The sequence below is a fragment of the Culicoides brevitarsis genome, chromosome 2, assembly GCF_036172545.1.
Source record: "Culicoides brevitarsis isolate CSIRO-B50_1 chromosome 2, AGI_CSIRO_Cbre_v1, whole genome shotgun sequence".
NCBI lineage: Eukaryota > Metazoa > Arthropoda > Insecta > Diptera > Ceratopogonidae > Culicoides > Culicoides brevitarsis.
Window position 1 is genome coordinate 19,887,656 of NC_087086.1, and position 24,849 is coordinate 19,912,504.

The window sequence follows — 24,849 nt, forward strand, 5'->3', positions numbered from 1 at the left end:
TGCATTCAAAGCAACTTGCATATTTCCACACAACATCATGTTCAGGAAAATTTTCCGCTCTCTGGGTTTCAATGCGTACCATGGAATATCGTAAATCCCTTCAGCGATTTTCTCAAACTTTTCCATAATTGCCACACTAATGAGATTTATTACGAGATACGTGACAACGATCAACATTGATACGGAGGCACCATAGCTGATTTGTTTCTTCACCAAAACCACTAAGAGACCGAAAGTGAAAACTCCGCCATAGCAACAGACGTCCGTTAGTAAAAAATAAAAGGAAAAAATTCCATTGAATTCGTCGAAGATTTCCTTTACTCCGTTAATCATGTCGACAATTAATGGGACCCAAATTTCCATTTCTTGCTTCAGATTTTTCTCTGAGAGGTCTTCAAGTTCCTTCTTCATTACTTCAATCGAATTAAAAATCACGTCCATGTACAAACAAATGTAAAAGGAAATGACCAAAACGACTCCGAATCCCACCACAACTTTTGAAGCACTTCCCACAACGTAATTCGTTTGCACAAAGAGCGTTATCAAAAACACCATCCACGAATCCTGTCTCTTGAATGGCAAAACATACGGCAATGGCAATGTGAATTTCGGATGAACATGCTCCGGTAACATCAAACCAATTAACGTCATGCCGATCGTCATTTGGAACGCATTGATCTTGAAGAACCACAAAAATTTCGTCAGCCATTTCAAAGCAACAAGATGCAGTTGCAAAACTCGATCTCGAGCAACTTTTCGAACTTTCGCATGAAACGAAGCCTCGAAATTGTAAATGTCTTCACACCACTTGAGAATTTTCGTTATGGAGCTCTTTCGCTTAAGACAAATAGAAATCAACGTTAACATTGTCGTGTCGATGGCAATACGGGAGCTTACAAAAATCCACGCAAGCAAGTCCGGATAACGCTTCGAGGTGATGGTTCCGTACATCAAAGCGCACGTTATTACTGGATAAATGAAGAGATGCAAGCGCGATAAATATTGCAACCAGGACCACGTTTTAACGGCAATCCACGTAGAAGTGCTTTCCAAAGAAGTCTTGAAAAGAAAAACTCCGGAAATTAAGTCAGAAATTTTGAAAATTCTGAGAATTTCTTTGAATGTTGGATCGATTTTAGCTTTCATTTTTTTCGTGATTTTTTTAATATGAAAATTGAACCGTAAATGCACATTATTTTTGAGAAAAAATTTATTTATAACCAAAAATTAATTTATTAAAAATTAAAAGCTCTAGAAGTTTCGATAATGTCCTCAACAGTAATTTAAAAATCGAACGATTTCTCAAATTATAACTTGGGACCATCTATTAATTTTTTTATCCTTGACAAAAATGTTTGAGGAGTATTCCATTTTGGTTTTAAAAAAATTGCGTCGTTTTGAAAAAGCATAAGGCTAGTCCAATTATAAAAAGTGTTACATATCAAAATTTCAAAATTTAGGGTCATAAATTTGATTTATAAATTAGGAAAGTTAGGAAATGGTTAATAATTTTTGAATATATTTTATCGGATTTTCATTAATTTTTATAAAAATTGCTGGAAATTATTTTTTTGTAATTCATTTAATATTCATTTACAAATTCTTTCGATATGATTTTACGCATTCGAAAGATGATTTTAGAAGATTTCGTTTTCTTTGGATAACTTTCTCAGTTGTATATTACAATAAATAAAACTGTATGCTTTAATAAATAAAACTTCTTTGATGATTACAAAATATTCTTATTTAAAAGTCTGCCATCATAGTCGACATGTGCATATGAGACTCTGGCATGTACTTATCGCAATATTTTGAGACTGCGTGAACAAAATGTGGCACGAAAATAAATCAAACAGTTGAAAATTGTGCAATTAATTTTTTTGACGGTAAATTGTGCTCATTTAGACAATGTGGCATATTATTGCAGCATTAAAATTCTGTGGTGTCCAGTCGCTAATATGATTAAAGCACGCATCATGTTTGATATAGCTTCGGTATTAAGCTTAAGGTGTTAATCGTCTTTACAATTCAAATTGTCACATTTTTAAAACGAACTGCAATATTTTGATTTATGACTGTTACTATGGAAGCCTTTACCGGGAAGCTTTACTGGGAACGTGCCATCATTGGATTTCTTACAAGGGAGCCTATACTGTTGATCTTGAGCTCTAAAAATAAATAAGTATTACAATGTAGGTATGAGGTTCGTTGACTTTCGACTTAAAAAATATTAAATGGTCATCATTATTATTTTATTGTTCCGTTAGAAATAGATTTTGTTATGGTTAATTGGCAGGATGAAACGTGAAACATGTTTAAAATTTGCACTTGCCTGAGATTTTTTTTTTCTAAATAATTTTAAATTATAACTTCAAAGTCCTCCTATTGAAAATCTTAAATAAATAATGAACATACATACGTTGAAAAATATTTGAATAAAACAATTTTAAGTTATAGATTAAAATATATTACAATAACCTTTAAAAACAATAAAATATTCATGAAAAAAAAAATAATTTCATACAATTTTCTTTTTTTAACAAAAAATTTTCCAGAATGTACTCACTTACCTCGATTAAATCCGCGTGCATCAAAATTTGTATAAAAAGGAAATTTTCTTTTTAAAAAATGCATAGTTTCATGTAATTCCTTTGCTTCAAGTTTCTTAACCTTAAAAATGAAACCCGAGTTCAAAGATATTTTAAAAATATTCGAGACAACTGATTCCGTTTCTGGCGTTTTTCTGTTTAAAGAAATTTTTCGGAGTAACGCTGAATGGATCTCAGTTAAAAAATGGACCATCAAGGAACGTATTTTACGACTTCATCTTCTACTTTATCCTCTGATGTCGTTTGCGTTGATGTACGGAACAATCATATCGAAGCGTTATCAAACCTTGCTTTCATCAATTTTCGTGAGCTCTCGACTTGCAATAGATATCACCGTTTTAACTTTAATTTTTTTGTGTCTCAATCAAAAGCGAAGTCTAAGTGATATTTTCCTTTGGTGTGCGAAGATTTACGAATTCAGGAGGAACTTTCATCCAAAAGTGCAGGAAATTGTACAAAATCGAGTATCAAAAATGCATGGAGTGGCAGTGAAATTTTTGACCGCTTTCAAAATGTCCTTTAAGATAAATGGATTTTTTATGACAATTGGTATCACAACAATTGGATTTTTCTTGCCGGATTCAGTTTATCCGAAATTCACACTACCATTGCCGTATTTTTTGCCATTCAAGGAACAAAACTCATGGATTGTTTTTCTCACAACTCTTGTAGTGCAAACTAATTACGTGATCGCGAGTGCATCCCAGACCGTTATTGGTCTGTCAGTAATTTTGTTCGTTTCCTTTTACATTTGTTTATATTTGGACATCATTTGTGACACCATTGAAAAAATGAAAAAAGACCTCGAAGAAAATCCATTGGAAATTCAAAGTTGGGTACCAATTATTGTGGGCATGATAAACGACGTAAAATCAACTTTTGACAATTTCAACGAGATTTTTTCTCTATTTTTCCTGTTGATGGACATTTGTTGCTATGGTGGCGTATTTACGTTTGGCCTTCTAGTGATTGTCGTGAAACAGCAAATTATGTACGGATCTACGGTTTCAATGCTCATTGTCGTTACTTTTTTCATACTGAACATAATAAGTGTTGCAATTGCTGATAAGTTCCAAAAAATCTCCAATAATTTGTATGATGTTCCGTGGTATGATTTGAAACCGTCAGACAAGAAAATTTTCTATAACATGATGTTATGTGGCAACTTCAAAATCGGCTTAAAAGCATCCGGGTTCCATTTATTGGATTTGAAGAGCTTTTCAGGAGTCATGAAGGCCGCTTATGCAAATGGCTTGATTTTGAATAAGATGGTTACTGTTTAAATTGTGACTCATCTGGCGCTTTAAGATTATCATTCTAAGAAAAACTTTAAAATTGATAAGAATATCACAAATATATTAGGATTTTAAACCTTTTGAACCACTTGAACAAAAAAAAAATCTTAAAAACACTTGAAAAACTTGGTAGAAATTCCTTTCCTTACACGAAGATTTGCAACTAAGTAGACATTCTGGTCCCACATTGCATTGCTCTTGAATAAATAAACCTTTTAAAGATAATATTTTTCTTTGTTAATTGTTCGTTTCTTCTTCACAAATAAATATTCATATCATAACATACGGAAAAGGAGGATCTTCCAGTTTTTGTTTCTTTGTTTTCTTTCAGATATTATTCTAATCCTTAAAAATCCTTAAATATTCAAGAGATCCGGCTACAGAAGCACAGCAGGGTTTTATGTTAAGTGAATAAAAAACATAAAAATTAAAGCGCATATTTGAAGCATATGCAACATTAAGGCCGTAACAAAAATTATTTGAGTTTTAATTTTTTGCCTCAAAACATAATTTAGAAATTTTACATATTTTAACAAAAAAAAAATAGTTTTCGTGAATTTTCAGTCAAGATTATTTTTTAATTTTCTTACGTTAAATTTATTTTATAAAATTATTTTTTTTATTAAAAATGATCTTTAAAATTAAAAAAAAAATAAATTATTCACAAATAATTTGATTTTTTTGACGAATTTGTTAAAAAAAAGGGTATAAACAACTAAAAATTTTTATATAAACAATTTTTTAAAATTCAATTTAAAATCTTTTTATGACAATAATTTTTAACAGTAAAACATTTTTCTATTTTCAACTTCCTAACCGAAGAAAAATTTACTCTTTGACCTTTCTTACTTTGGTTTTAAATTACCCCCATATGTACGACAAATGACAAGTTCTAGGTAAAATTCTCGTTTTTCGTCTCCGTTAGATTTCATTTCATCACAACTCGTGCATTTATTTAAAAAAAATAATTAAAATAAAAAATTATATTTTCCGTTACTTGAATTCTTTTACACCTCTTTCTTTGTATCTTTAATGCGTACAAGCATCGTCGAGTGGCAATCAAAAGGACAAGCACACGTAGAATTATTAATAAAAATGATAATAATGGCAACAATTGTAATATATTAACCAGTAGAGAAAGAAAGAAAAAACTTGTCATCAGGATGGCAGTGAGCATGTCTCAGCGATTAAACGGTAAATTTTCTTTGTAACGCAGGTATCATGAAGGGAAGGCATCTACGCATCAGCAGCAAGCACATTAGCAGAAATTACAAGAAAGAATTAAATGAATTTGAAGAAAAAAACTCGTTTTAATGTTGGTGTGTGTTGTATTTCAATGTCATCAAAGATGAAGCAAAGTACAAGAAGTTGGTCTGCATCTTGATTCTTTACTTGTTTTGTTTGTCCATCATCTTTTAATTGACTTTAGTGCAGAAAAATTGTTTGTCGAAAGAATTCTCGGAGCAGGTTTTCTCCGACATTTTTGCATTTTTATTAAAACAAATTCAATTTCTACGTGATGTTACTTTGTTACTAATTTTTTCAAGAAAATTTCAGAAACTTATTCGGTGACAAGTCGCTTCAAGACCAAACAATTGACATAAGCTGCCTTCATGACTTCCAAGAATTTGTCCAGACCCAGTCCTTGGCTTCCAAACGACCTCAAGATCATCTTAAAACGAATACAGAACATCAGGTGATGCATCATCTTTCGTTCTTTTGGACTTAAAGCATACCATGGAGTATCATACAGTTCCATGCAGATTTTCTCAAATTTTTCCTTTATCACCACGCTGATAATATTGAGAACGAGAAAAACCAAAGTGATCAAAATCGAGGCACACAATCCGTAACTAATTTGCTGCTTGACGACTATCACCAAAAGTCCAAATTGAAAAACTCCGCCATAGGTGCAAAATTCTATCATCAAAAAATAAAGCGAAAAAATGTCGTTATATTTTTCAAAAACTTGTTTTGCATCACAAATCATCTTCACTAACAATGGTACCCAGTTTTTGATTGCTAGACTAATTTTTTGCTTTTTGTCAATCGAATTTTCCATTAAAAAGCACTCAAGATCGATTTTCATAATTTTAATTGCTTCTTCAATTATTTCCAAATAAGCCGCGATATAACATGCACAGAAATAAATTATTCCAAGTCCTCCAATCGTTTGACATGCACTCGAAATGGAGAATAAAGTTTGTATGACGAAGGTAATCCAGAACGATGTCCAGTTGGCTTGATCCTCAAAGGGCAGGAAATAAGGCAAAGGTAACGTAAATTTTGGATAAATTGAATCTGGCAAGAAAAATCCTATCAACGTTATTCCAATCGTCATAAAAATCACATTTGATAAGAAAGTGTTCACATGCGATCCAAGCAATTTTGTCACAAATTCGTGCATTTTCAGCAATTTTTCTTTAGCAATTTTTTGAATTTTTGGATGAAAATTCTTCTTTATGTCATACAAATTTTCACACCAATAATAAATTTGAAGTACTTGAGATTTGTAGCAGCAAAAATTCAAACTGTAAACTGTCAGGTCGATCGCAACTCGGGAAATTACGAAGATATAAGCCAAGATATCCGGATATACTTTTGATTTTATGGTTCCGTACATCATTATCAATCCAACAAACGGATAAAAAATGCAACCAAGTCGCATTAAAATATCTTTCCAACTCCAGGATTCCTTCAAATATTGCTTGAAGAGGAAAACTCCAGCGATAAAATCTGGGAGCTCAAGAATTTTCAAAGTATCACGGAACGTTTTTCCGTACATTTTAATGAGAGTGGAATGAAACTGAGGATTTTTTGTCAGCACTAAAAAATTTTTATTTAAAAAAATGTGTTTGCAAGTCAGGATTTCATGAGGCAACTTTTGAGTCATTCAAAATAATTTGCTTCACATGCTTGATCACGAAAATTTTCTTTTTAGGTCGCTACAAATTTAACTAAAAAATAAGTTTTAAAATTTAAAAAAATAAAAATTAGGGGGGAATAAATATAGCTTTGAAATACTTTTTTTTAAACAAAATGACAAAATTTTAACTATTTTTGATCGTTTTAATATTTTTTTTAAAGAGTATCTATTTATTTGTCCAATAAATACTATTTTCGATTAAATATTTGGAGAAAAAAGCATGAGGCCAAAAAATACTTAATATTTTCTCATTTGTGCTTAAGTCAAACTTAAATTCGTTCTTAAATTCAATTATTTTCTGAAGTCCATTGAAGTCGACAAGGTTGATGAAATCACTATAAGATGAAATTTTTGTAGTTAAACTGAGATTTGTTGATTTAAACTGGCTTAAGAACATTCCAAGAGTAAAATTAAAAAATTTAGAAAAATAAGTTCAGCTGTTTTATGAAAAAACATATTTAAAGAAAAAAAATTCTAATTTTAATACAAAATTTTATCGAAATTGATTTTATTTAAAAGCCCGAAAAAAAATATCTTTTTTCGATTTTTAAAAATTTACTTTTTGATCCACTCGTTTTTTTGGTTTTAAAATAGAACATCAAACTTTATTTTTTATTTTCAGTTGGAACAGCCTTTCTCGAGAAAAAACTTTCCTTGAACTTTCGTGTTTGCATGAAATTTTTATTTTTTAACAAAAAATAATTTTATTGATCGCATTTCTAGGATTTAATTTGAATAACAACTTCATATGATTTTTGATTTTTTAATCAATTTCGTGATGTTCATGTAAATTTTTGATTAATTTTTCAGGAAAATCATAAATTTTAAATGACATTTATTCCAGCACAAGCCGTTTCAAGACCAAACAATTGACGTAAGCTGCTTTCATGACTTCCAGGAATTTTTCCATGCCCAATCCCTGACTTCTTCCATATCTTAAGCTCATCTCAAAATTACTGCACAACATCATGTTATACATCATTTTGCGCTCTTGCGGTTCCAAATCATACCACGGAGCATCATAGAGTTCCTCGCTGATTTTCGCAAATTTTTTCCCGACCGTGACACTGATGATATTGAGAACGAAAAAAACCAAAGTAATTAACAACGAGACACACAATCCGTAACTAACTTGCTGCTTGACGACAATCACCAAGAGTCCAAACTGAAAAACTCCGCCATAGGTGCAAAATTCCATCAAGAAAAAATAAAAGGCAAAAACCCCGTTGTATTGCTTGAAAGTTTTTTTTGCCTTGCAAATCATTTTTACGAGTAACGGAACCCATGTTTTCATTTCTTTACTAATTTTTTGTCTTTTATTGCAGGAATTTTCATTTATGATGCACTCCAGTTCGATTTTCATGAGTTTGATGGCTTCGTCAATGATTTCCAAGTAAACCACGATATAGCATGCCGAGAAATAAATTACTCCAAGTCCTCCAACTGTCTGACTGGCACTCGAGATGGAAAATAAAGTTTGCACAATGAACGTTATCCAGAATGATGTCCAGTTGGCTTGATCTTCAAAGGGCAGGAAATAAGGCAGGGGCAACGTAAATTTTGGATAAATTGAATCTGGCAAGAAAAATCCAACGATCGTAATTCCAATTGTCATAAATCCAACATTTGAAACGAACACTTTCACGTGCGATTGAAGCAATTTCGTCACAAATTCATGCATTTGCAAGACCTTTTCATGGGCAATTTTTCTAATTTTTGGATGAAAAGTCGTCTGAGTGTCATATAAACTATCGCAAAATCGGTAAATTTCAAGTTGTTGCGACTTGAAACAACAAAAATTGAAACTGTAAACTGTCAGGTCGATCGCAACTCGGGAAATTACAAAGATATAAGCCAAGAGATCCGGAAATATTTTTGATTTTATGGTGCCGTACATCATTATCAATCCAACAAACGGATAAAAAATGCAACCAAGTCGCATTAAAATATCTTTCCAACTCCAGGATTGCTTCAGATATTGCTTAAAAAGGAAAATGCCAGCAATAAAATCTGGTTTTTCAAGAATTTTTAAAATATCAAGGAAATTTTTCTGTTTCTCGCCGTACATTGTTGCAAGGCTCGACGCGAACTGCCAATTTTTCATCAAACTGAAAAATTTTTATTAGAAAAAAAATGCAAGTCAGAATTTTTCGTTAAAAAAAAAATAAATTATTTACTTCACATGCGGCTCGATACCAAGTACCAAATTAAATTCTATAAAAAAAATCATAATCTTAGTGAATCAATCAAAATAAGTCGATAAGTCGCTAAACAAGCGCCCAACAGCTGCACCAAAAAAAATTTTTTACTATTTTTTATTTCTTGGGTGATGATTATTTTATTATCACCATCATCAGTCTTCCAACAACAAACATTTTATTTGTTATCGAGGCAATAAACACCATTAGAATAGATCGAATTTTAAATATTTGTCCGACTTTTCTATTTGAAGAACATAAATAAATGGCATGTGGCCCGCATATTCCGATGAACGAGAAGATTGATAAATTAATGCAAGTAAATTTATTACCGCAGTCCAATTTTTACCTGGAGACCAATTATTTGTAGATTAGATTCGGATGTCTGACTTTATTTTGGGAAATGGTCGTTTTCTTAGGTAAATTAATACAAAAATTAATTTTTGACCCAAATATTTTTTTTTATTGTCCAGAAGTAAAAAATTCGGAACCCGGATCGAATTGAGGAAGAATGGATCAAATTTTATTTTCTTTTAATTTCCGCCACGTGCGCTTTTAAGAGCGATCGGCGGCGGCGGCGTTCATCTCATTTCCTTGAATAAATATTTTTTGTGTGATCGAATTTTATAGTGGCTTCGTGAAGTATGTGCAGGAGAATGAATGAATAAAATGAAGGAACAAGATTAAAAGGAAGTTATGGAGTATTAATTACAAAGTAAATTTAAATGTTTTTCTGCTTCATTTTTAATATTTTTACAAAAATATAAACAAACAACAGACCATAAAAGAAAATGAACGAGAAGTAATAAAGAATTTTTAAATGTTTCATGAAAAAAATGCACTTAACCGTGATGAACAGTGAATAAGAGTGAGTATGAAATCTGTAAAAAAATTTCTTGCATATAATTTTTAAGTTTTTTAAGGCTGCTTCAAATTCACTTTAAACTTTTTTTTATGATTTCCCATTTTTTCTTTTTAATTTCTAAATTTTTCAAGATTTTTTCGAGATAAAAGATTAATTTTTAAAATTAAGAAAAATTATTTCAAAAAAATTTTTTACGAAATTTTTATTTAAAAAAATTATTGGTGAACTTGTAAAAGTTATAAAATTCAGAAAATTTTAAAAATTCAGATTTTTACCACAAAAATAAAAATTTTAAGACTATTTTTTGTTAATTTTCAGAATTTTGTCATCTCTGAAACAAAAAAAAAATATCAGAACAGAACTTGATAATTTTCTTATCGAAAACATTTCTAAAAGTTAAGTCCCATTTTGAAAAGTCCTACTTGACATTAAGAAACCAGAAAAAAAAAATCGATAACAGGAAATCTTCTTTTTCTTCTGCTTCTTTGAAAAAAAAATAATTCTTGTGACAACTTAAACCCCTTTTTAATCACGCCTGATGACGAACGCCGTTCAAATATAAATATTTTTACATACCAGTCTTTGCGACAAACAAACAAGCATTCCTCGTGCATGTGATAAGTAAATGATGATGTACATAAAAATTGTATAAATATATGGGACATCCGGTGTTTCTTGTTCCTTCTTCTTCTTTTCTCATTTATTAACTTTTTTTTTCGCTTCCATCATTTTATTATGTATTTTTAACATTTTTGTAATATTTAACGATGAAAGAATTTTTTCTGTATTCGCATGTATTTCACGTATGTGACATTAAATTTTTTTGTCATCTGTCGCTTTTTACACATTTAATTAGAGTGGAGTTAAAATCACTTGCGGTCAAATTGAACTGAAAGGATGCGACAAAAGAAGTGGTCAATTAAGGTTTTTTCTTTCTTGTTTTGATTGATGGATGACTTGCACCCGCATTGAAGGTTGGAGACGAGATTTGGCAACGAGAGTGACACGTGGTCTAGATTTTTTATGATTTTTTTCTAATTTATAGATTTTATTTTTGGATTGAACACGATAGAAATCGGTACCAAAAAAAGATCGAAAGTAGCTTTTGTATGAAAAGAAAAAAAATATTACAAACATCTGCCTTTTGAATGTCATCCACATTTTTAACACCAAGTCCTTTTTATACAATTGTTGCGTCTCGGTCTGCCTCTTTTCTTATTTACCTCCATTTACTTGAAACATTTTACACTTATTTGTAAGAATTTGTAGTTAACATCGGTAACACAGATGTTTCATTCGAATTTCGGGTTTTTTTTCTAAAGTGCATCTTTAGAATCCATCAAGGAAAAAAAAATGAAGTCACTTGAAGGACGAAGGTGAATTCTAAGGAATTTTGTCAGGAATTTCCTTTTCGTGCAAGAATTTTTGCTTTTACAAAAGGCGCCTCGATTAGTGTTCATCGTGATTTAGTGCAGTGATTGATTGAAAGGATTGGGAAACGAACGTCAACGAATGAATGACCTTGAAAAACATTCGAAAATTTAATTAAAAAGTTCAAAAAAATTAATAGAATTTTAAATTTTTTAATGAATTTGCGAAAAAAATCTTAAAAAATCAATACACAACCCTTTAAATAATTTTTTTTCTCATCTTAGGTCAATCATTCTCTCCAAATGGGCAACATTAATGGAATTATTTGCATTCCTCGTGTCATGTCTTAATTTATTAGTGTCAATCAATTCCTGTTTCGATTGCAAGTGATGCCGCTCCGCCTGCCTCTCCCTGTTGATGTTTCTATAAATGTTCCATCAGTTATCCGCAATTTTATTTTTAAGCACATCCTTCCGTTTTAAACCCGTTCGCAAAAGAATTCCATGCCATTTATAAAGAATGCCAGTTACAAGTACAGTACACTCGTCAATAGGTCATTTATCCGGGAATTCTCACATTCAAATTTGGGCGGCACCGCTTATTTGTTGTCATTAATTGAATTTATCTGTTAATTTATCAATTATCTCGAACACTCGTCAATTGATCGATCGAAAAAAACGCCACACATGTTAATTGCAGTGGCGTAGCACTCAAAGTTATTTTTTTCATTTTTCTAAAATTTAATTTTTTTAATATTGAATCTTGGAATATTTTATTAAAAACTAATGAAAATTAAAAAAAAATAACTAAATTTTAATTTATTTTTTTTTATAATGTTTATTCATATTTAAATAATTTTTCTAAAATTTTTTTTAAAAATTAATTTTTTTATTAAAAAAAAATAAATTAAAAATCTGAATTGAAATTTAATTGAACTATTAAATTATTATAAAAAATAAAATTTAATTAAATCATTATTTAAAAAAAAGTTAAATTTAATTAAAATATGTAATATTGAAAAAAATAAAAATAAATTTTAAAAAATTAAATTCATTTAAAAATTTATTTTTTTTTTTTAATTAAAAAAATATTCTCAGAAATTTATTTATTTTTTTTATAAATTTTGAGATTATTATTTCAAAATATCAGATTTTTTTTCTCAAAAAATGACAATATTTTATAATATTTAAAAATTATTATTTAAATTAAATTATTTTTTTTTAATTAAATTTTTTAAGATTTTTTTTTTCATAAAATAATATTTTTTTAAAAAATTATTTGATTGCGTTTTAATTTTTCGCAACATTGTTAACAATTTATTTACCTGGTTAAAATTCTTCGTGCAGTGGCCTACGCCTCTGCTCGATTGTGCTGCAATAAAGTCAGTGCACAATTAAATTTGTATTAAGCAAACATTCGGTTTCTTTTACAACTGCGATCTTAAATGAGGTTTTATTACAGTTTTTTTTCTACAAACGTACACATTTTTATAAATTTATTATCAATCAAGATAAATAAAAAATATAAAATGATTATTACGATCAACAACATCCTGTAGATACGAGACAGTTATGCACGCGCAATGCGGTTATTCACTCGCTGTATATTTGTTTGCATATCAAATCGATAATAATTTAGCTTAGAATGCCTCATGGGACTCATGCAAGTTTTATTTATTTATTTTTTAAAAATAAAAGTATTGTTCGTAGATCCGTAGGAATCGAATCCGAACATAGTTATTATTTATTTAGTAACGTTCACTTCAAAAATAAACACAACAATAATTTACATTGCACGCCTTTTATGTACATTATGCGGACGAAATGTATTTTACAACAACGCAACTTTAATGTGACACACACTCCTCTTAATCACCATTGTCTATCATGTTTCACTCGCGACTCGTTTCAAATTAAAATCGAAGAAAGAGAAGAAAAAAAATAATAACGAAATAATAATAATAAAAAGTTATACAATGTGTTTGTCATGTAAAGTACATGTGGGAGGGTGAGTGGATTCCCTTTTTTGCAAGCGTGAGAAAAATTCTTGCTCAATCAATGTTGTCCCGTTCGTTTGACGAAACATGAATAAAAAAAGGGTGACATGACAAGCACTTGCTACAATTTTTTTTATTAATTGAATAATTGACTTACCGAAGCATAGTCCTTAGCGGCGTTCATTACATTTGAAGCAATAGACACGGGACGACTCACACGGATGTCTCTGAAAAAAATGAACAAATGTGATTTTTTTAGTTAAATAGTTAAATTACAAAAAAAAACCCTTGAAACGGCCCTTGAGGAAGTTTTGTTAATTAAATTCAATTTCACACGCATTCAATTGCCTTGAAAGCCATGTTTCTCTCGAAGGGAAGCTAAAACCGTTTAATTTCATCGGTACTTAATTATTTTAACATCGCGATATAATTTGAGTGACCCACCTCCTCGTACGCCTTCTTCATCATCATCAACATCATTTACCTAAATACTTTGACAATTTTCGATTATGATCTGCGTGTTGTTGTTGCAAAGACCTTGCAAGCAGTTTCTTGTCTATTTATTATCGTGTTTCTCTTTTAAAATTCAATAAAAAAAAATTTATATTTAAAAATTATGACGAGACCATTGTTTTGTGCAGTCAGCAACGGTAAATAAATAAATAAATAAAGTGCGTAGGTGTGTGAAAGATTAGGTACTTTTTGAATGAACAATGACATGCGAGACAAGAAAAAAATAAAGAAGAAGAGAATTTAACGGTTTTGTGGCAGCTGATGACAAAGATATGATTAGATGAGATGTAGTTGAGAGACTTTGTCACAATTAATCCAATCAGATGATTTTTATATGCTTTTTAATGCTTGAGCTTCTGAATTGACGTTGAGATGAATTTATTTTTAAAAAATGTTAAAAAAAAAATCCGAATTTCAAAAAATTTACTTAAAAATATTAAAATAATTAAATTAAATTAAATCTAAAAATATTTCATAAAAGTTTTAAATTTTTTGATATATTAATCTTTTAGAATCAATAAATTAAGTAGAAATAATTTTTAAAAATTAAAATTATATTAACGAATTATATAACGAAAAATGTATTGGGTCAATATTGGGTAATTTTTCCGAATCTTAAGAAACATAGCTCTCAATTTTTATTGGAGTTAAAAATAAAACTAAAAAAGTTTTTAAAAAATAGATTTCAAAAGAATATCATATTTAAATTGAAAATTGACTTGCAAAACTAAATCTCTTTATGAGGAAAAATCTTGATTATTTTTTTTAATGAAAAATTGATCAGATACCGATATAAATTATTTTTAGATTTATTTTTTTTTAAGATTTTAATTTTTTAAAAATCTAGGAGAACATCTAATTTTTCAATATTTAACTATTTTTGTTGGAAAATGGTTTTATGAAAAATTATCAAAATCAAAAATTGGTATTTTATTTAACTTAAAATAAAGACAAAAAAATTTTAATTAATTTTAAACTTTAAAGCTTTAAATTAAAAAAATTTAATTAAAAAAAAAGAAAAAAGAAAATTAAATTTTCAACCTTTAGGTATTCATTAAAAATAGTCCTAAAGCTCTAAAAAAATTATTTTATTATTTTAGAATTATTTTAACATTATTGAATAAAAACTTTAAAAAAGTTCTGATAAAGAAATTAAAAATTGAAAAAAAAATATTTAAACACTAAAAGCTCCAAAACATTTATATATTTTTTTAAATTTTCGCTTGGAATACTTTTTAGTCCTCTTTAAATAAATTTGGATAAAATCCATGTTTTTTTTATTCAAAAGATTATTTAATTTATTTACTGTTTTTACTTCATTCTTCATATTTCTTTTAATACATGTAGGTACGCAAAGACACGCCACGCGCTTGACATCCAACTGCACCACTAGGCAGAAAACAAAATTGTGATAAGAGCATTGACACGTCACATCAGTTGTTTTTGTTTACGAACAAACTGTTCTGTTGGGGAATTCTCTCTGATTCTCTGGGATTTCTAGCTAAATTTGTACAAATTGCATCACAGTTCTTATCAGCTTTCTCTGTTTACTCGTAAAAATGAGAGAATTTTTTAAAAAATTATTTGCAAATTAATTCATTTTTTTTTCAGTGCAAGACTGATCGTCTCTCAAAAATGTTTAAATGTGCGTCAATTTATTTATTCTTGCTCTTGGTGTCCGTCAAAAGTGCTTTGACTGCTAGAAATATCAACTGTTTGGACCAGAAAAGCACGGATTGTTACATTGTGAATGTTTATTTAGCAGAAAAAGACTCGGAATATCATCTTGTGTCACAAAATCCGCAAAATGTGGTCTCTTTGACATTCGAGTCTTCCACAATTCCCGTTTTTACGAAAGAAATTTGCAGTGCTTTCCAAAATTTACGGATAATTTATGCTTCAAAAATCGGTCTTCAAGAAATTCAAGAAGATGCATTTGCTGGATGTGAAAATTTGGACCATCTTAATTTGAGTTTCAATAATATCACAAAGTTGGCGAAAAATACTTTCAATCGCAACACGAAATTAAGAGAATTGAACTTGAAAGACAATCAATTGCTCGAGCTGGATGAAGATATTTTCAAGGATTTATCTCATTTAACGAGACTCGAGTTGTCTCAAAATAAATTTCTTTCTGTCCCAGAAAGAATTTTTCGTGATTTGAAAAGTCTCGAAGACCTTGGTTTGCATTCGAATCACTTATTGGACTTGGATTCGCAGGAACTTGTCAAAAATTGTCCAAATTTGAAAACGATTCACTTGAGAGACAATATTTTCATGTGCGATCGATTGAAAGTGATAATTGATGACTTGACAAAAGCTAACGTCAGTTTATGGGATTTTGTCTATGCACCAAGGCAGCGAAATTACACCGCAGAGTTCATCAATCGTACGGAATGTCTGACACATGCACATTATCAAGTGGAGTCGCGAGATAATGAAGTTTTGAAAAGAAAAATTGACGAACTGGAGGAAAAACTTTACGTCATGCAAAATCGCATCGCAAATATTCCAACAGACGTTTACTTGATTATCGTTGTTTTCACCTTTCTCGTACTTTTGACGGTCGGCGTTGGAATCGGGTACTTTTTGGCAAAGAAAGGCCGCAGACGTCGACGACTGGAAGTGATTAACGAACGAATGGAGATCAACGGTGTGGATTTTACGAGTAATCCAACAACTGATGAGACTTTCTTATCACAGTAATAAAAAAAATCACTAATTTATTTATTTTTATAAATTTTGGTCATCATATCAAGGTCATTCACGTGTTTTTTTTTTTTGTTATAACAGTAAATTGACTTAGAAAGTCATCAGTAGACGTCTCTTATCAAAAGTCCCAGTTCTCAATTAAAAAATTATTTACATAACATTCCACTCTGCAAGTCGCTAAAAATATGATTTAAACCAGTCTCGTGTCGCTTAATTACTTTTTAACATTTTTTTTAATTTATCTTTTCTAACAACAACTATTTTTACTTAAAACAAGTTTATTTTGCCGTGCGTTCGTTGATCGCTTTTATAATTTTTTTTATTAGTCGTAACAAATTCACTTTTTATCTCGCATATTACAACATTTTTTGTCATAAAATTTATCAACAAATTCATAAAATTTTTTGAATAGTTAATTCGGTTGTGGGCGTCAAAAAAGTGACACATAAAATTTTAACAAAAATTTCAACTTTTTATTGAGAAGACATATTTGCATTAATTTAAATATTTTTTTCGTGTTAAAATTAGTGTCAAAAATTTAAAATTTTTTTGGCAGAAATTATTCGCGAAACATGCGAGACCAAATACGGATGAAAAAAACTCGTGTCACATGAATTGCATTCACTTTTTATTCGTGGCTGTCTGAACTCACCTGAAATCGTTCGTAATCCGTTCGTAAATGTGATGCTGATGTTGCGGCTGTTGGTAATGATGATGGTGATTGTTTGCCGGAGCAACAATTGTTTTTGATTGATTTATTATTGGCATTTTTATTTAAAATTTATTTCTTCACTTTTCACAAAAAAAAATATATTTCACTTGTGTGTCCACTCACTTTCCTGGCTAAAATTTTAATGAATGAAATTTTTTTGTGAATGAATTCTTTTTTCCTGTTTCTTGTAGTTTTTTTATTTATCGCACTTTACTCGTTTATCCCGAAATAATTTGCAAGAGCGGAAGTCAAATATCAAGCAACCTGTGCATGTACGAGTTCAAGTAAGTAGTGTATATTGACCTCACAACGGCAGATGTGTAAGATGATCCGGAGTAAATATGTAAATAAAGTGAATGAATTTTTTTTTAAATACTTTCAAAAGAGACCTGATAAGTACTCGTCAGCAGCAAAATGCAGTATCGACAGAATCCTTTGAATGACAAATTTGTTCTGACACAGCAAGTGTTCAACTGAGCAAGACATAGCCAACTAGTCAGTCAGTCAGTTTGCAGGCATGCAAACATAACAAGTGAATAAAACAGTGCATTTATTGGCTATGTATGTCTTCTGTAGTGGTCTTGTGGTGCAGAATGGAGAGATAAAGTTATGTTGTTGTTGTTGTTATTTGCTGCTGCTGTTGCTGTTACTGATAGTTGTTACACAATACGAGTTTCATATGTTCTTGTTTCTCTGAAATAGTTTTTGTAAGAAAAAATGAGATTTTTTAGAAAGGCTGTCTGTTACATTTTATTTGAAAATACTCAGAAGCTGGATTTTTATTTTTCTGAAATGGTTTAAGTTTTAAAATTTTTTACCATTTACAGAAATCAGAAATATTACACAAAATTTGTCACTCCATCTATAAAACACGTGATCTAAAGATTTTGCAAACCACGTGGGCTGAAAAATTTTTAAACCACGTGCCTTAAAAATTTTCAAACCTTAAAAAAATTAAATCAACGTTTCCTGAGAGATTTTCAAATTACGCGGCCTGAAAAATTTTCAAACCACGTGGCCTGAAATTTTTTTTCACCACGTGATCTACAAAGCTGGTGGTTTTAACGTGAACTAAAAATCTTTGAAACCACGTGACCTAAGAAATTATCAAACCTAAAATATTTTAAATCAACGTGACCTAAAAGATTTTCAAGCCACGTAACCTAAAATATTAAAAACCACGTGACTTAATATATTTTTAAAATTTTTTTTTTTTGAGAAATTTTCAAAACATGTGTTCTAAAATATTTTCAAACCACGTGACCTAAAATATTTTCAAATCAGGTAACCTAAATATTTTCAAACCACGTGACCTCAAAACATTTTTAAAATACGTAACCTGAAAAAATCACCTTAACTAAAAAAATTTCAAGTCACGTGACCTGAAAAATTTTTAAACCACGTGACCTGAGAAATTTTTAAACCACGTGATTTCGAAAAAAATAACGGGTAAAATATTAAACCACGTGACTTCACAAAAATTAGGTAAAAAAGCGCTCATGTCTTTAATTTCTTCATCTTTACCGCAGAGTGTCTACCATGTCTGCCATATAAAGACGTAAGAATAATAGTGGTGGATTATGTACATTTAATTAACTCTTTCAACTGAACTATCTGTACCTTAAAACACATGCACACTCAACTCTTTCCATATACGTGAGTTAAACACATATATTTTGCATGCATGCATACTCATTGAACTATGCAATTGTTGTTTTTCTTGCATCTTTTTTTTTTTTTGAATAATGACGATGATCATCATGTGTCTCTCGAATGATGATGTTGTTTTTGTTGCTAGAATGAATATATTGAAGTTACTGTTCTTTTGTTTTTCTTATGAATTTTTTTCATTCCTCATCAAGTGACTTCTGTATATGTGGACGATCTTTGACAGGAAATCATAAATAATTTCAACAAAGTCGGCTCTCGGATGCAAAAAAAAAGTGCATTTGATGTTGGTACATAATGTAGAGTTTATAGATGAGAATGACCTCTAGATTGAAGTCTAGTCTAATGGTGGCTCAAGGGCATTTTTGGATCTCTTTGTTGTTTATCGATTTCAAATCGAATTCTAAATACCATTTGTTGATTAATATTTATTCGGTCATCGGATTCCCATGCTTTTACCAAAATATTTGAATAAATATTCAGCTTGAGTAGTTTCGTTCAGCGTTATTATTTTATTTTCTTCCTGAAAAACAATAAAAAAAATCATCATAAATAAATAAACAATAGTAGTAATAACAATCAAAGTGTACGTGATGTGCGTCTATCATAGCGAAGCGCGCGTGTTTATGTCGCCGCAAACCTCTCCCATATTGTCATAATGACCATCGAAGCTATTAGAGCCACATAAAAATTGTCAATCAACTCACATTTTATCGATTCATCACAACACTATCTCCTGTATTAGGAAGTTGAAATCATTTCTTTATGTTTTGTTTGCCTTTTCAGAACGGAAATTTGGATTTTTATCTATATTCGAGACATTAAAAATTCCCCGCTTGTGCCATATTTGCGTAAATAAATGCAAGGTCAATGTCTCCTCATAAGGCAGCTCAAAACAAAACAAAAAAAAATCATAGAAAATTCATGTGACACAACATTAATAAACATCATGCCGGAAATGTAACCCTCGAAGAAATGTTAAAGTGATTTTGAGTTAGTGGAGTACTTATTATGCAATAACAACAACATCTGCTGCGACTGACACTCGAAAAAATGTAATTATTTTAATCGCTGGCTGAAAAGGTTACAAAAGCGCGACCAACTTCACGACTTATGGGTCGAGCAATGTATTTTTACTCTGTACAAATTTCAATTAGACGGGGAATTAAATAACATAATGATCATGCTGCACATAATGAAACTGCATAATAACGTCGAGGGTGTTAACTTAAAAATGTATTTCCGGTACAAACCCAAAACACAAAAAAATGTCGAAAGGATGTCGAACAATATGGATCAGAAGGGATAGAAGGATCAAAATTACAAGTTTTGAATTTCATCAAAGAGGCACACTTCAGGAATGCCAGCTTCTCCTAGATTTATTGCCACTCAACCGTAACCCTTTTCTAAGGAATTCCTGAAGATTTTTCACTCATAAACTTACGCATCTAAGCATAACCTTAACCAGGCAGCAGAATAATTACAATTAATGTTATTATCGATGAAACCATATTTTTAGATAAGTTCAAGTTGTTGTGGTCAGAGCACCATCTTCGCCACTTTCGAAAACGTAATTTTATGAAGAGCAGCATTTATTGCATTTACTGGAGCATTTAACCAGATCTTTATATATTTTTCTTCTCCTCCTGTCTTTTTTTTACCATTTATAATGAATACAATAATAATGCTTTTTTTCTTTGCCAGCGCCAAATACGAGAGAAAACACACAGAAAAGAGGCATGTAATAAGTGTAATTTAAGTAAATTATAAATTGCAAATGAAAATGTATATGTTGCACGTCTCCTTTTGTTTATATGCGGATCGGTTATAGACGATGGATGACGACGATGATGGTGATGAGGAGAAAGAAGTGCGGTAAATGCAAGCACGCACATTATTTCGTAGAAAATGAATAGAGAGAAACTGACAAATAGGTACTCGATATCAATTATTGTGCGTTTAGTTGATCGATGTGATCGAAGGGGTGACGGGATTTGCTTACTCACTTACTTCTCCGACCTTAAAGCAAGTACTTGGTCTTGGTCTGTTGAAGAACGTTGTCCCATTCGGATCAATTTTAGGCTAAAACTGTCCAGTTTCTCACATATAGCGCCCTCAGATTGGCTTGGATGCAGATATACTTTTTGGTCGACCAACACCTCTACGGTCTTCTGGATTGTTTCAAAATAGCATAACAGGGGCGCGGTCTGGGTTCATTCGTGCAATCTAAAGTCACTCCTTCCTCAAAGTCCATAAGGTTGTGATTCTCCGACTGTTGTCAATTTTTCTGTCAAGTATTCCGGGAGCAGACCATTTTTGGCTTTGTCTATTAGTTTCAGCGCATTAAAATAGACTCTCGCTTCACGTCTAGTAATTCTGTTTCATTTAGCATGCTCTCCACGTTTGCATATCGATCCTTGAGCAGGATTGCTCGCAGTGCTTTATTGCATATTCTTTGAATCACCTTCATGTCTTCGTCCTTCATTAGAATCATTATCGTGCTGCAATAGCCAATATGTGGCTGTATGAAGGATTTATGTAATAATGTTTTTGTGTCTTTGTCCAGCATCCTTTTCAAGCGAGACATGAAATAGACTTTCTTTGCTATTTTCTTAATTTTTTCTGATTTTTTTGGCTTGTAAAGATCAACAATCAAGAGAAATTAACAAAGTTATTTATCGCTTTTAAGAAATTCAATAATTTTTACTTACCCCTAATCTCCCATTTGTATTTGCATTGCTGATAAAACGTAAGTAGTAAGGTAAAACACATCAGAAAATGATCCAGTATTTCCTGTCAGTGCTCAACAATTTATCTTGTATTCATCATATACTCGTCTTCGTCTCTATATGACGACGAAACAAGAATACGCGATCGTTTCAAAAGATAGACAGAAAATAATACGTAAACAACATAAAATAAAAAGAAAGGATGAGCGAACAACACATTGGCGCACATAGTAGTTGGTAATAACAATCATAAACGTAATTGTCTCACGTCTACCGATTTATCTCTAATTTTATCAGTAAAGTGTTTAAAAGTGCAGTTATTTGTCGCCACCTTTCCTTATCAGAAAACAATTATCTCTAAAGTTTCTCAATTGATTTATGAACCGGGCAACGTTGTCAAGGTCGTCACTTGTCACTTCAATTTCATTTTACCCTTCTCATCTCAATGAACTAGTGAATCGCAATTACTTAAACACTTGTTTCCTGTCGTCGTTTCATTAAAAAAAAAATAACCTGTTCTGAGGCACATGTGAGACATTTAACAAAACCGCCCAAAACAAAAAGTCTAATAACATAATTTATTTATTGTTAAATTGTTAAACTATTTCCACGCTTTTAGCAGAGAACGGTAACTGCTCTCTATTTCGTGTGGATTTTTTTTTCTATTAAAAGTTGTAATAAATGTGTAAAGCATTAAAATGTCGTGGAAAAAAATTCCAAGAATTTCTATTCTTTTCACCTCATCAACATCAACAACACCATCAGCATTTGAACTAAAATGTTGCCGAGAGAGAAATAAATAGAAAATAAAACATTCATAAATTGTTTGGTACTTATTTACAAATACAAAAAAATAACATGCGTTTATGCTATTGTTTTGTTTCGATGTTTCTTCTTCTTCTTATGCACCTCGTTACTTGGGCAACTCTCTCGCTCTGCTCAACGGAATGTCAGACAATTTAATAATAGACCTTGATTTATTAACGTTTTAAATGTTCATGTTACAATTTTATTTTCACATGCATATGTGCGCTTTGACAGATGTGACAAAATGCCAGCAAATTGGGCTTCATCTTTAAAGAATAACCACAAAGAAGGTGTATGTGGTTCTCCATACTCGTGACAATGAAAACCGTTTTCTGTCAAGGTCTTGCGGAAACAAATGTCCTCATAGACATCTTTGTCGGCATCATATTTGCACCACTGGTACTTATCGTGATTCCAATTGTACTTTTGATATTTTGTGCGAATTATGTCTAAAGTATCTTCTTCACAAACAGTCATTTCTTGGGTGGAAACTGAAAGAGTATTGACAATTCTGACTTTTCGAGGTTGTTTTGTGAGTTCTCCAATTTTCCAGAAAGGATCCTGCCACCATGTGAGATTACGATTACCGAAAACGTCACTTCCTGAGCATTCGTTGACCACAGGAAATACGGGAACATGTGAACCAGTGACAGAAATTCTTGTATAAGGAGTTTTATCGGGGTTGAAAAAATGAGAAATATCTTGACCGCCATATTGTTGAAGGAATTTCAAGCTCTAAAAATAACTTCAATCAGCTATGAACTATTCAAAATTATGAAAACTCTCACATGAGTCATCGAATCCTCTCTTGTTTTGAAGAAAAGTGTCAAATCCAGAACATCATTGAAGAAAATCACCCAAAAATCCTTCGGCTTATTGTGCATTAGAACTTCATCTCTTAAGAAATATTTCATTTTCAAGTTTTTCTCTTCACAAGACTCCTCTTCAACCTCATCATTAATATTTTTACAATCACTACAGTGGCAAATCATGCTCAAAAAATTTATATAAAAACTAAATTAACTGAAAAATCATGTCCTGTCAAAGCATTCTTTGATCAATTTAACTGTTTGATTAACATCCTTAACAACAAATGTTTCAATAACAAACCACATAATCAAACAACCTCTTTTAGAAAACATATAAGAAAACAAATGGAACAAGAGGAGAAATGAAGAAAAAAAGGAATTCAATAACAATAAATATTTTTTGATGCCTCCTTTCTTACTTCCTTTCTCTCGATCGTTTTCTATTATTCATATTTTTTATCTACTCTTCGTCCCATTCAATGGAATCTGAATAATAATCCCTAAATTTCCAATTAATGTTTACTTATTTGCCTAACACTTCTATTGAATTGCTTTTGAAAAATAAAAAAAGCTTCATCTCACTCAAAAAAATTATAACAATAGCGAGAAACTTTGTTAAAAAATAATAAATTTTAATGTAATACACGAATGTGTCATTCACTGTTGCTCTCGATAGAAAAATAAATAATATCCTAATAAAGAAGTGTACGACGAAAAATATATTTTTTAAAAAATAAATAAATAAAAGAATAACAATGATTCCAAATAAAAATGATATAATGTCAAGAATGGAACACTGATTATTTATTCTTTTCTCTTGATTTTAAAGCTTTATTTGATTATGCCATGAATTTATTATTGTATTGAAAAGGTCTTGACCCACTGTGTCACTCTTGGAGTAAAAAAAAATGAGAAATATTTAATCCTTCCTTTATTATTATGGACATTATTTTTTTTTTATTTGGAATTTATTCGTTGTAAACTTATTTGTATTGAAAGTTTATTATTGTAAATAATGAAAATTTTTCAAATAAGTGATTGGCTTGGATTTCACACTTCAATGAAGCTGGAGGCATTGAAAGACACATTTAGGATTTAAAGAAGCGTTAAAGGTCTTTTAATGTATTAAAATAGATATTAAACGAACATTTAACGATCGCAGATGCAAATGTGCTAAAAATAGAAAATTTCACTGTGAATGTGAAAAAGTGGAAAACGTGAAAAGTGACAAAATTTAAGATTTTCATCAGTATATTCCCATATTGTCTAGTGGTTAGGATACTCGGCTCTCACCCGAGAGGCCCGGGTTCGATTCCCGGTGTGGGAAAAATGCTTTTTTGATCATTTTTCTCCACACAATTTTAATTTTTTATCCAAAAATACTCACCTGAAAGTACCGACAAATCTCCTTGATGTCAAACAGAGCGTTACATATTTAAAATTACCCCAAAAACACCCTTTTTGATGCTTTCACCTGAAAAAAAAACAGATTAAAATTTTAAATTAATTTAAAAAAATTAAAAAATAATACAATAACCTGTCATGTCACGCAAAATTACCTCTTTCCAACCTTTTTTTAATTTTTTTTCAAAGTTGTCAAAAAAAAACTTGGAAGTACAATCAATTGATTTGCACAAAA

The 24,849-nt window shown here is 30.6% G+C and overlaps 2 protein-coding genes and 1 non-coding gene across 3 annotated transcripts; 2 read left to right on the forward strand and 1 right to left on the reverse strand.

Moving 5' to 3' along the window:
• Positions 1 to 15,197: 15,197 nt before the first annotated feature.
• Positions 15,198 to 16,536, forward strand: LOC134831046 (toll-like receptor Tollo). Its single transcript, XM_063844685.1, has 2 exons — positions 15,198 to 15,326; positions 15,385 to 16,536. Exon 2 carries the CDS (start codon positions 15,409 to 15,411, stop codon positions 16,477 to 16,479), a length of 1,071 nt encoding a protein of 356 aa, XP_063700755.1. The 5' UTR covers positions 15,198 to 15,326; positions 15,385 to 15,408; the 3' UTR covers positions 16,480 to 16,536.
• Positions 16,537 to 22,590: 6,054 nt separating this feature from the next.
• LOC134828692 (cytochrome b5 domain-containing protein 1) lies at positions 22,591 to 23,315 on the reverse strand. Its single transcript, XM_063841676.1, has 2 exons — positions 23,190 to 23,315; positions 22,591 to 23,136 (listed from the first exon to the last, which is right to left on the reverse strand). Exons 1-2 carry the CDS (start codon positions 23,313 to 23,315, stop codon positions 22,591 to 22,593), a joined length of 672 nt encoding a protein of 223 aa, XP_063697746.1.
• Positions 23,316 to 24,465: 1,150 nt separating this feature from the next.
• Positions 24,466 to 24,537, forward strand: Trnae-cuc (transfer RNA glutamic acid (anticodon CUC)). The gene has a single exon. It is a non-coding gene; the product is annotated as a tRNA-Glu (tRNA).
• Positions 24,538 to 24,849: the final 312 nt, after the last annotated feature.

What these genes read in the sequence shown, in the direction of transcription:
- LOC134831046 (XM_063844685.1), top strand. Translation starts at nt 15,409, where the DNA reads ATGTTTAAATGTGCGTCAATTTATTTATTCTTGCTCTTGGTGTCCGTC.
- LOC134828692 (XM_063841676.1), bottom strand. Translation starts at nt 23,315, where the DNA reads ATGAAATATTTCTTAAGAGATGAAGTTCTAATGCACAATAAGCCGAAG. An exon ending in GAGAGGATTCGATGACTCAT is followed by an intron (nt 23,137 to 23,189) that starts GTGAGAGTTTTC and finishes AGTTATTTTTAG; the next exon opens with AGCTTGAAATTCCTTCAACA.